We start from the raw sequence: 12,019 nt of genomic DNA on the forward strand, positions 1-12,019 counted from the left end.
ATCTCAATTGGATTCAGGTCAGGACTTTGACTAGGCCACTCCAAAGTCTTCATTTTGGTTTTCTTCAGCCATTCAGAGTTGGATTTGCTGGTGTGTTTTGGGTCATTGTCCTGTTGCAGCACCCAAGATCGCTTCAGCTTGAGTTGACGAACAGATGGCCGGACATTCTCCTTCAGGATTTTTTGGTAGACACTAGAATTCATGGTTCCATCTATCACAGCAAGCCTTCCAGGTCCTGAAGCAGCAAAACAACCCCAGACCATCACACTATCACCACCATATTTTATTGTTGGTATGATGTTCTTTTTCTGAAATGCTGTGTTCCTTTTACGCCAGATGTAACGGGACATTTGCCTTCCAAAAAGTTCAACTTTTGTCTCATCAATACACAAGGTATTTTCCCAAAAGTCTTGGCAATCATTGAGATGTTTCTTAGCAAAATTGAGACGAGCCCTAATGTTCTTTTTGCTTAACAGTGGTTTGCGTCTTGGAAATCTGCCATGCAGGCCGTTTTTGCCCAGTCTCTTTCTTATGGTGGAGTCGTGAACACTGACCTTAATTGAGGCAAGTGAGGCCTTCAGTTCTTTAGACGTTGTCCTGGGGTCTTTTGTGACCTCTCGGATGAGTCGTCTCTGCTCTTGGGGTAATTTTGGTCGGCCGGCCACTCCTGGAAAGGTTCACCACTGTTCCATGTTTTTGCCATTTGTGGATAATGGCTCTCACTGATGTTCGCTGGAGTCCCAAAGCTTTAGAAATGCTTTATAACCTTTACCAGACTGATAGATCTCAATTACTTCTGTTCTCATTTGTTCCTGAATTTCTTTGGATCTTGGCATGATGTCTAGCTTTTGAGGTGCTTTTGGTCTACTTCTCTGTGTCAGGCAGCTCCTATTTAAGTGATTTCTTGATTGAAACGGGTGCGGCAGTAATCAGGCCTGGGGGTGGCTACAGAAATTGAACTCAGGTGTGATACACCACAGTTAGGTTATTTTTTAACATGGGGGTAATTACGTTTTCACATAGGGCCATGTAGGTTTGGATTTTTTTTCTCCCTAAATAATAAAAACCATCATTTAAAAACTGCATTTTGTGTTTACTTGTGTAATATTTGACTAATGGTTAAATGTGTTTGATGATCAGAAACATTTTGTGTGACAAACATGCAAAAGAATAAGAAATCAGGGAGGGGGCAAATAGTTTTTCACACCACTGTAAGATGTTAAAGAGAAGACTCAGCAGCACTTTAATACTTCATTGTACAATGTATTAAATGCAGGAGTGCCAATAATCATGGCATGTGCAGCTTTGTTAACAATACTTTTTTCTTGATGAGGAATTGTTTTTTCTCTGAATCATTTTAGTTTGTTTAAAATTTGGATTTTAGTATTGATATACTGAAGTTTGGAGATTAAAGTAATTCACCAAAAGGTGAATTTATTTATAACATTTTCAAGTCCTCTTTAACAAGGCTGCCAATAACTGTGGAGAGGACTATACACATACTGGTAATTGGAGTGTGTTTGTTGGTAATTAACAGTATATTTGTAATAAACATCAATTTTCTAACTCATTTATTTATTATAAGGTGTTAGGGATAACATTGCTGCCATAATGTTATTTTTATTAATATTAATTATTACTAGTGTCTTTTGCTAACCTCAGCACGAGCACTTGATTAGTGTAACTTTAATCACCCAACAGAACATACGAGTAATTGTTGGGAACTAGGTGTCCCAAGCACTAAAGAGTTCCTAAGCATTTAGTCCCAAACACTTCCCAGTAATGCCCACTAACCCTAGCTAGTAATAAGGGCAAACACTGAATCTTTATAAAATAAAATATTTATTCCTCACAAAAAGTTTTCCAATCACAATGAAGCTCAGTGGAGCACAATGGCAAAATTGCCTTTAACAAGAAGGCAATCCAAATCAAACAAGTCCCAATACAGGTTACATTTGCAAGATCAAAATACTGAGAGCAAAAGGACAAAAAATCCAGAAAAATCACAAAGCACATAGAATTTTCCAATACCACAGTAACTCACCACTCCTAAGCACATTTGGCGTGAACCACCAGGAACTCATGGGGACTACCCGCAAGTCACATTACAGAGGCAATGGTAACAAGAAACAATGCAAATATGGTAATTAACCAATGTAAAATGAACGTAAAGGACATGAAACAAGCACTTCAACCCTTATAACAGTAATTAGTATTATTCACAAGTTGTGTTTTTTTTTATTTTGTTTTTTGTGACTTTTTACAGTTATAAATCCACCCAGTTTTTTTTATCATTATCTTTAATGTAATTTTACAGTTTTATAAGCTAGATTAGCGAATTTAACCTGTTTCTTTCATTGTCATTTTATCTTTTGATGTTAAAATTTGAAATTTTACCATAAAATTTATACTCATTTTGTTCATATTCTGTATGTTGTAAAAGATTGCTTAAAAGAAAATTTTTAGCTTATTACTTTTCCTCTATTTGCTGTTTTTCTTCTCTTACTTTAGAGTTCTGAATTATGCCTTTGAAAAGTCTGCAGTCCATATAATGAAGTGCATTTTGAAATTAATAATTATCAGTGATTTCTCTTTTTGAATAACATAGCCTTCAAGTATGACAGTAATAACATAGCCTGTAGCATTATTGTAATAGCATTAATGATATTATTAATAGTGAGTGTAAATAATCAATATCCTGTTATTATTTTATTAATTTCCCAGACAAGTTCAGTAAGCGAAGCGCAAAAGTTGATGATTCAAGCTTCTGATCTCCTCTTAGCAATTCACACATCTATCCATCATGGTATTCAAGCACAGAATGATACTACTAAAGGAGGTAACCTTTTTTTTAACTTCAGTTCTAAAGCATTATTGCTGAAAGTAATTCTAGTTAAGCAAGCCTATTGTCAATAGAGGACAGCACCCTTTAAACAACTGTTTAGTGCAATTAAATCATGGAGAAGTAATTTTTAAATATGGGGACCCAGATTTCAAGTGATTTTTGAATTTGAGGAAATATCTGTGAAACCTGCAGCTGTGGGCCCATATAAAAATGTTTAAAAGAAACCCAGTGAAGCTAATGTACTGTGTACCTTCATTGGACTAGCAGGTTAATGAATTCAACAATACACTGACATTTTTAAGACTTTCAGGTTTAGAGGTGCTAGAGTTGGCTACAACTGTCAATATTAGCAATATATAGTGGCATATGTTCTCTTAGGGCAGTCATTAATGCCTTATTTGTGAATCTGCTAAGGATTTATTTATACTGTATTAGTTTTTTTTTTTTGTCAACTGTAGATGGAAATATTCCCCACTTGAATGAAGAAGCATCATTTATTCTGTTGGCATGTGATACAACATAATAAAGAAAACCCCTTGCAAAATAACTTTAATTGTTAACTGTTAAATAATTTACCTTTAGAGCATATTTGTGGATATGCTTTTAGTATACCTAGTTACTATTTCTAAAACTATTTTTGGATAGATGCAGTTACCTCTTTGAACATGAAGATTTTCACCTTAAATTTTTTTTTTCTTTTAGATCATCCTATTATGATGGGATTTGAACCCCTAGTGAACCAGAGGCTTCTCCCTCCAACATTTCCTCGTTATGCCAAAATTATTAAAAGAGAAGACATGGTCAACTACTTTACTAAACTAATAGAGCGCATCAAAGTGGTCTGTGAAGTAGTCTGTAACACAAATCTTCACTCAATATTGGTCAGTTGGGTCTTTTTTTGGTTTATTTAAAAACAGGTTAAAATTTATACAAAGCTGAAGCATTTGCATGAAATGTGATTTGAAAGAATTTTGGTGTTGACTGATTTTAGTAACATAATACATTTTATAGCTGTATGAAAACTATTCAATCCAGTGTTTTAACTTAAATAGTTAATGCCAAAATTGTTCCAGTTTCTTAACCAACTGGAGTAACAAATTGAGTTTTGGGTTTGTACCTTTTAATTCCAAAGTTTTCTGCTAGTGTTCTCAATTGTATGATTTATTATTTATCTGAAAATGTCTACAGAATCAATTTTATAAATGCTTAGGATTTTCCCGTGTAGTTGTCTGAGTTCAAGCCTGAAGAGATTTGTATTTCTTAACTTGTCAAAACAATGTTGTTTTAAGTGTTGTCTTTGTCTTTGAGTTCTAAATACAGCGTTATTTTGAAAACTGTACATATGATCACACACCATTTGAATGACCCAATCTCTATACTGACTTTTCTGATCAAACATTTCTATCAAGTTTTGTGCTTTGTAACACATTCTCTTTACACTCGTCAGGAGACGGTGAGCTTTGAAATAAGCTCCCTATGTTCTCATCATCCCCTGAGTATCTTTTTGCCAGTTTTGCTGCCAATGGATAACTAATAACTTAGAAAATTACAAATTCTACAATCTACAGATTGATTTGTAAAAATGCGTATTGTGCTCATCGCAGAGTTGCACACTGTATTCCAAAATGGTCTCATTAGTACATTCAAAAGTACAAATTCTCCTTACTGTCACCTGATTGATTTTTAAATATAGCCTTCTTTCTAGTTGCCTTTTTTTAATTGTGCCTTTGCACTACCTGGAATGTGATAATACTGTGTCAACATTGAAGGTTTATGCCACCCATGTTTTGTTTATTGTGAATGTTCATTTTTGCGCACATGTAACACTTGACACAACTATATACTGTATATTGAACTTCATTTTTCCATGCATTTGACCAGTTTTGAGTTTATCCAGATCTTTTTGCAGCTGCTAAATTTATATGAAGTTAGTTTGATGGACCAAGCTACTGTATGTTTTGTTGTTGGCTTGGAAATCAGTTTTCTAAGTCACACTGAGGCCAGTGACAATCAAATGAAACTGTATCAAAAGTAGTGCACTATTGTTATCTGTGTATAATAACATTCTGTGTGTCTGCAACATGCCAATCTAAAATATATAGTTGCTTTTGTTAAACACATAGCTGAGTAAACGTAGTTAATATGTTTATGCTTTTTTTCTAACATTGTGTGATAAAATTGTCTTATTCTTGTCTTTGGTAGGATTTTTTCTGTGATTTTAGTGAACAATCACCCTGTGTGCTATCAAGGTCTTTGTTACAAGTAAGTGCACTTTTAAACCATGAAACAATATGTTTAGTTAGGTGTTTGTGCTAATATACTATACAACTACTCAAGCTGTGAACCACACAGCAAAACAAAAATTCGTAGTAACCCCTATCCCATACGTATTTGGAAAATATCCTTTACATATAGGTTACGTTCATGTACATACAAGATGTTTTCACGATGCCCAGAGTTGCACCATTGTAATTTTTTAGATCCATGTTTATCTCGTACGCAGGTAAAAGTATCCTGTATGTAAGTGAAAACATCTCTTATGCATGTGAAAGTATCCCTTACATATGAGATATTTTCATGTATGTCCAAGATAAGGGATATCCCATAATTTTTTTTTCATTATGTGGTTCACGGCTTCCATATACAACCTTGCATGAACAGTGATGATGCACTTTTAAAGGTCAATTAAATCACTTCCTCAGACCTGCACATTTCTGGAGAAAAGTAAGATTTGTTTTATCTTTTTAGACTACTTTCCTAATGGATAACAAAAAGGTTTTTGGAACACATTTAATGCAGGACATGATTAAAGATGCTTTAAGAAACTTTGTGAGTCCCCCTGTTTTGTCAACAAAGTAAGTCAATGTATTCTACAGTTACTTTGATATAACTTATTTGAGATCTGTCAAATAGAACTAATAACTTGAAATTTCATGTGCTATTTAGATGCTGTTTGTACAACAGTCATCAAGCAAAGGATTATATAGATTCATTTGTTACACACTCTGTACGGGTAAGCAATGTCTCTTTTTTTTGTGTTTTAGTATTGAAATTTGATATTGCTCTATGTAATTATGAAGTCAAATTTTTTGCATCATTCTTAACAATCTAATGATTGTTATAGCTTTATGGAGAAAGTAATATTTTTTGTTGTATGAAACTCAAGGTGCAATAGACTATCTGGAATAGTTGGGCAAATGCATCATCAATATAAATATTGATATCTATCAAAAATCTTGGTGGGGTATGTATATATATATATATATATATATATATATATATATATATATATATATATATATATATATATATATATATATATATATATATATATATATATATATATATATATATATATAAAATCCCCACCAAGATTTTTGATAGATATCAATATTTATATTGATGATATATATATATTCTCACACGTGTGTTTGAGAGACAGTTTTCCAGCTGTCCTGTTAGTATTGTCCACCACAAACTATGGGTTAAAGCTGTCACTTACTCCCTTTTCTGACCTTTTATCTTCAGACCTGAAGATCATTTGCACAAGGAGCCATGACATGACTTCGGGCTTCAGGGACTTGACCCTGTGCGTTTTGACTAGGCTTTAGATAGAGCACTACTGCTTTAACCCGGAAGTCAACAAACTCATGTATGCAAAGACCAATTATGTTCAGATGGCATTTGTCAACTTTATTTTTCTTTTACATCCAGGGTTCTCCTTCAAAGTGCCCCAAATCTTTTATATTTTCTCATCTCTTGTATTTACAACGGCATAGTCGACAGGATTTCTTCCTTTTAGATTTTCATGGTTCCAGGCAGTCTGCTCTGTTGTGGTCATAATTAGCTCCACTGATTGGGTAGGCTTTCTGCACCTACCCTGTCAGAAGAGGAGCGAGGATGTGTGCCCAGATGGCCTGATACTAAAGGTATCATGCCACGGTCCTTTCAAAACTAAGGAGGTATGCTTCATAGTCATCTTTAGGATGAAGTGGCACGAGTACCTGGGACAAGCCAAACACCCATTCTTTTTACAAAACCTCCCAAGGCCTACATTGTGCTTCCGACTCCTCGAAGTGAGCCTGCTGGTTGGTGACTTGAACCGCCAGCTCCTGGAGCTGTGCTGACAGAGCTACCACTACTGCTGTGAAGCCCAATGGATTTCAGTTGGAATGCTGCTGACTATGCCACTGTAAATACTTGTACAAGAGACAAGATAAAGATTTGGGGCACTTCAAAGGCGAACTCCCTTTAAAGAAAAAGAGTTGAAAAAAGATGTCTTAACATGATTCATTTATCCAAACGCAAGTCGACTGCAGAGTTGCAGTGGTTGTGCTATATCTAAAGCCTCCTAGGTAGAAGTGGTCAGTCAAGTCCCTTGAACCAGAAGTGATGTCATGGCTCCTCACGCTGATGACTTTCAGGTCTAAGGATAAACGAAGAGAAGGAATAGTAAGTGACAGCACTAACTCATGGCTTTGGATGAGTTACTAATAGAAAGTTCCTGAAGTTGTCAAAGAAACGCACGTGTTTGACAGTATCTATATATATATATATATATATAATTCACTAAGGCAAGAGAACCATGAAAAGCACGGCGGAAGGGGCGTGGATTCACTAAGCCGTCGACAAGTGAAACACCTATGGCGCACGCAGGAAGTAGCCACGCCCACCAACTCCAAGACCATTGGATACGACGACAACTTGCAGGGTCACGCCCACCAACTCGGTCGCGACGACACAGAAAAAATGGCATCATTTATATTCCTCTGTCGTAGAGGCCACATGCAGTGCAGGTCAGGTTAATGTCATGTGCATGTCATGCACCTCCGAGCTACGTTGACTGTTCATAGAGGCATGTTTCTCGTGGAGGTGAATCGCCATATGCAGCGTGTGAAATGGTTTGCGAGAGGTATCCCATGGGATCCTTAAAACAATCCTTTTCAACTGAGGTTAAAGCACAATGAAGTAAGTAGTCTTTAAAAAACAACTTTTCGGTTACGACGCACGACCGCATGCAGCATAGCAAACTGTTTTACACGCTACATACAGCTATTCATTTCCGCGGCAAACATGCGTCTTCTTAGATGTTCCTGCAGGAACACGGAAGACATTTTCCTGCCCACCAACACTCCTTTTTCACCGGCCGGCGTCTACCCTCGCTCTCTTGGCATTCACACTGCCTGCCCATTTGCCCGGACGCAAAAACTCACCGACCACCCAGTTACTCCCTTTTGTCTGTGGTAAGAGTCCACATGCACGTCTGAGCCACGCGGCATTTGTTATGCCGCAGGTTCACTATTGTGTTGTATTTTGCTTTCTCCAGAGTTCCATCTTTTCATTCACTTACTGTTGTATTCTCACACCAACCCATTTTAGACATCCCTGTCTTTCCAGAAGTGCTTAGCATTCAATAAATAATTATGCATGAGATTGACCGTGTGTCAACCCAGCGCAGAGAGGCATGGGTAAGCCATTGAACCCCATTCAGGCTGCAAGCCGTGGAATTCCCACTAAGTGTGACTCATACACTCCCACTCATTACGTCCCTACCATTTGTGCACACCCCCTTCCTACCGTGGTCGGGTATCTTGGTGGATTATATATAGAAAAGCAGCCAAAACCGAGCGGTATCCCATGGGGTCCTTAAAACATTCCTTTACAACTGAGGTTAAAACACAATGAAGTAAGCAGTCTTTAAAAACCGAGTTTTCGGTTACGACGCACGACCGCGTGCACCATAGCAAACTGTTTTACACGCTACATACAACAATTCGCATCCGCGACAAACATGCGTCTTCTTAGATGCTCCTGCACTTTGTACACACCCCAAGCTGCTACCGTGGTCAGGTGTCTTGGCGGATTATATATAGAAAGGCAGCCAAAACCGCACAGAGCAATGAAAAGTCTATAGTTCCATCTTTTCATTCACTTTCTGTTGTATCCTCAAAACTGTGTCTTTCCAGAAGTGTTCAACCATCAAAAAATAATTATGCGGCGTTTGTTATGCCGCGGGTTCACTATTGTGTTGTATTTTGCTCTCTCCAGAGTTCCATCTTTTCATTCGCTTACTGTTGTATTCTCACACCAACCCGTTTTAGACAACCGTCTTTCCAGAAGTGTTTAGCATTCAATAAATAATTATGCATGACATTGAGCGTGTGTCTACCCGGCGTGGGTAAGCCGTTGAACCCCATTCAGGCTGCAAACCGTGGAATTCCCACTAAGTGCGACTCATACGCTCCCACTGGTTGCGTCCCAACCCTTTGTACACACCCCCCTCCCACCTCGCTACTACCATGGTCGGGTGTCTTGGTGGATTATATATAGAAAAGCAGTCAAAACCGCACAGAGCAATGAAAAGTCTACGTCAGTCACAGGTACATCTAGACTGTGTAAAGACGACGACTCAAGTGACAAGTTGGAGGTGGGCAAATGAGCGGGCAGTGCATACTGAAGGAGAAATCAGCAGACTAGCATGACGGACGGAGCTAAATGGACGTCCTTCTACTCTCCTCCCGTTCCACACTCCGCGCTGTGCACCCCCATCCCTCCGTCTGGCAGGCGAAGGCGCGAGGACGGTCCACCAGTTTTCAGTCACGGACGATTGTGTGTTGGTTCGTTCCGTGCATTGTTACAATGTTGCTTTTCTTGCTGATTTTATTACATTACCGATTTTTCAAATGTTAATTTTCTCCCTGTGCTTAAAAATCATTAAAAAACCGGCCTGATTATGCGGCGTATAGTACACTGCGGGTTGGCTAGTAGTATATATAATGCAAAGTTTACATATTTATCAACAATAAAACTAGTTCTAGTCTAGTTAAAATGCTGAAATTTGGCAGGATGGTACACCTAGGACACTAGGTATCCACTAAGAAAGAACATTTCAATATATCAAAGGAGCAACTTCCATGATAGAAAAATTAAACACACCAAAATCTCAAAAAGAAAATTAGCCAACGCATATTTTTGTTGGCAATAATCCTGCAGCAAGTGAGCTGTTTTTTTTTTTTGTTTTTTTTTTTCCCTTTCCTGCTGAGCACCGAGAAGGGGAAAGTGGGGCTGCCCCTAATGCAAAAAAGGGCCACTGCAGAAGTGACAGTTACACCGAGGCCCATTGTCTTATGTTTCCTGGGCAAAGCCATTTAACATAGCTAGCATGTGGGTGGGTGTGTGTTTATGTGAATGTATGTATGTGTATGTGTATATACACATATATATGTACACATAAACACACACGCACTTCCATTTTTTCAGTTTTTATTGGACATTTTATCAGTTCCAGTGAATAACCTGAAATGGTTCAGAGGTGAGTGGTAAAAACTTCATGCAAACAAGTGCATTTGTTAATTACTTACAAACCTTCAATCTGTACAAAAACTGTGCTAGAACAAACTGTATTGCAGTATCCTCTGAAGCATTATTTTAAGGCTACCAAGATCATTCAATATAATTGACTAACCAACAAAAATTTTTAATTGAATTGTATTTTTTTAAATGACTAAGTGTCCCTCTCCCTCCCGTACATTATATGCCAGTATGCTACAACTCTCTGTACTGATTTTGAGCAGCCTAATCATGGCGGCAACTGCACTGCATTCAGTGAAAGAAGGTGCTTTCAAATAACATGACAAAATTTGCCTTTTATATGTGTTTGTGTAGGTATGGGTTATTTCAGCCAACTATCCAGGAAAAAATGGTGTTGTTTGTTGTGTAAAAAAAGATGGTGTTTCACAACAGCACTAGCTCAATACATGAACACCTGAAGAGAAAGCATGCTGAAGTATGTATAGCACGGGACTTGTCAACAGTACCATAAATAACTCGCTTCCATTTACTTAGCTGTTCAACAATAGTTCTTCTAGTGTTGTGAAGTAGCTTAACTTGAGAAATTCTTGCTTGTGATTAGCATTGGAAGTAAAGTTAGAGCCATGGTATTTCTTTGGACAGAACAGGTAAATTGTCTGCTAATTGCACTTGTCAGTTGTCCTGCTTATTGTACACGAGTGCACTAAAGTAAAATAGTGTTTCCAGACCCAGGCTAGAGAAATATGATGCACTTGCTATTTTTATTACAGGTAGAGCTGAATTGTAATCCTTTACCAGATATCTATGCCATGGCCAGCAACTTGTAACTGTTTGACTGTCATGCCATCGATCTGAAAGAAAACAACTTATTAGCAGTAAATTATGTCAAAATTGAGCAGCAATAACATCCTTTATAAAGTGGACCTATGTTTAGAGAAAATTCCTAGATATAACTTTATAATCATTAAATTGTAAATAAATCACATTCAATGAACAGTCAGGCTGACTTAGGAAAGTGTATGTTTTTAGCCTAGTGCAGTTGATCCAAACTGAAAGTTAGTTTGTACTGAATGATGCCTGTTAAGTGCTTTGTGGTGTGAAGGCTTCCTCCCAATTTTTCACTTCACTTCCTATTTCTGAAACAAACAATATTTTTTACAGTAGGACTGTTTACAGTGTACACATTTTTATGCTGCACCGGATTTTTGATTTAATATTGCAGTAATGCAAAGTTACTGATTAAGATATTTAGCAGGTTACTTTTGAAAAAATGAAAAATTGCCAGTCAACATCAGGAATTTAAAATGAATTTATCTATGTGTTTATTGTCAGTGCTGCTTGTCACTTTTTTTTAATAAGTAATACATATTTAAGGCTATGATATTAGGAATAAAAAAAATGCTTGTTCTGTAGTTGCAGTCCCTTCAGAATAAAGTGTGAAGATGTACTTTAGTCTACAATGCAAAATTAACTGTTACTGAAAACTTAATATATATATTTAATGCTTAGCAGCTGCAAAATTATAGACTTTTGGTTTTGCATCACTCTTCAAGAGATAAGAGTTGCTTCTCTCCATCAATGTGATTTTAAGTTTGTATAATTTATACATTACAAACCTCATTAAGTAGCTTTATGCTAAAAATGCCTAGCAGATATATTCCTGATTTCTATAAATAACATCTTTCTCAATTTAAGATGTATTCTTAAAAAATACATATGGAATGAGTCTTACAGTGGATTCATAATAACATTTAGCTCTAAAAGAATCCAAAAGCCTAGTTATTTGGTCCTGTTACAAGCTGGACTGCAGATACCAAGTTATGTTAATAATTCCGTTATTAATTTTAAAATATTCTTATTTAC

The 12,019-nt window shown here is 36.8% G+C and overlaps 1 protein-coding gene across 2 annotated transcripts in view; it reads left to right on the plus strand.

The window, feature by feature from the left end:
• Positions 1 to 12,019, plus strand: part of naa35 (N-alpha-acetyltransferase 35, NatC auxiliary subunit) — a 96,441-nt gene that overhangs the window by 50,789 nt on the left and 33,633 nt on the right. For both annotated transcript variants that reach the window (XM_039750599.1, XM_039750600.1), the window contains exons 11-15: positions 2,725 to 2,839; positions 3,548 to 3,726; positions 5,048 to 5,107; positions 5,594 to 5,700; positions 5,792 to 5,858. In XM_039750599.1, the coding sequence (XP_039606533.1) occupies positions 2,725 to 2,839; positions 3,548 to 3,726; positions 5,048 to 5,107; positions 5,594 to 5,700; positions 5,792 to 5,858 (528 nt within the window). The remainder of the gene's footprint in view (positions 1 to 2,724; positions 2,840 to 3,547; positions 3,727 to 5,047; positions 5,108 to 5,593; positions 5,701 to 5,791; positions 5,859 to 12,019) is intronic.

Source organism: Polypterus senegalus, chromosome 4 (genome assembly GCF_016835505.1).
Source record: "Polypterus senegalus isolate Bchr_013 chromosome 4, ASM1683550v1, whole genome shotgun sequence".
Taxonomy (NCBI): domain Eukaryota; kingdom Metazoa; phylum Chordata; class Cladistia; order Polypteriformes; family Polypteridae; genus Polypterus; species Polypterus senegalus.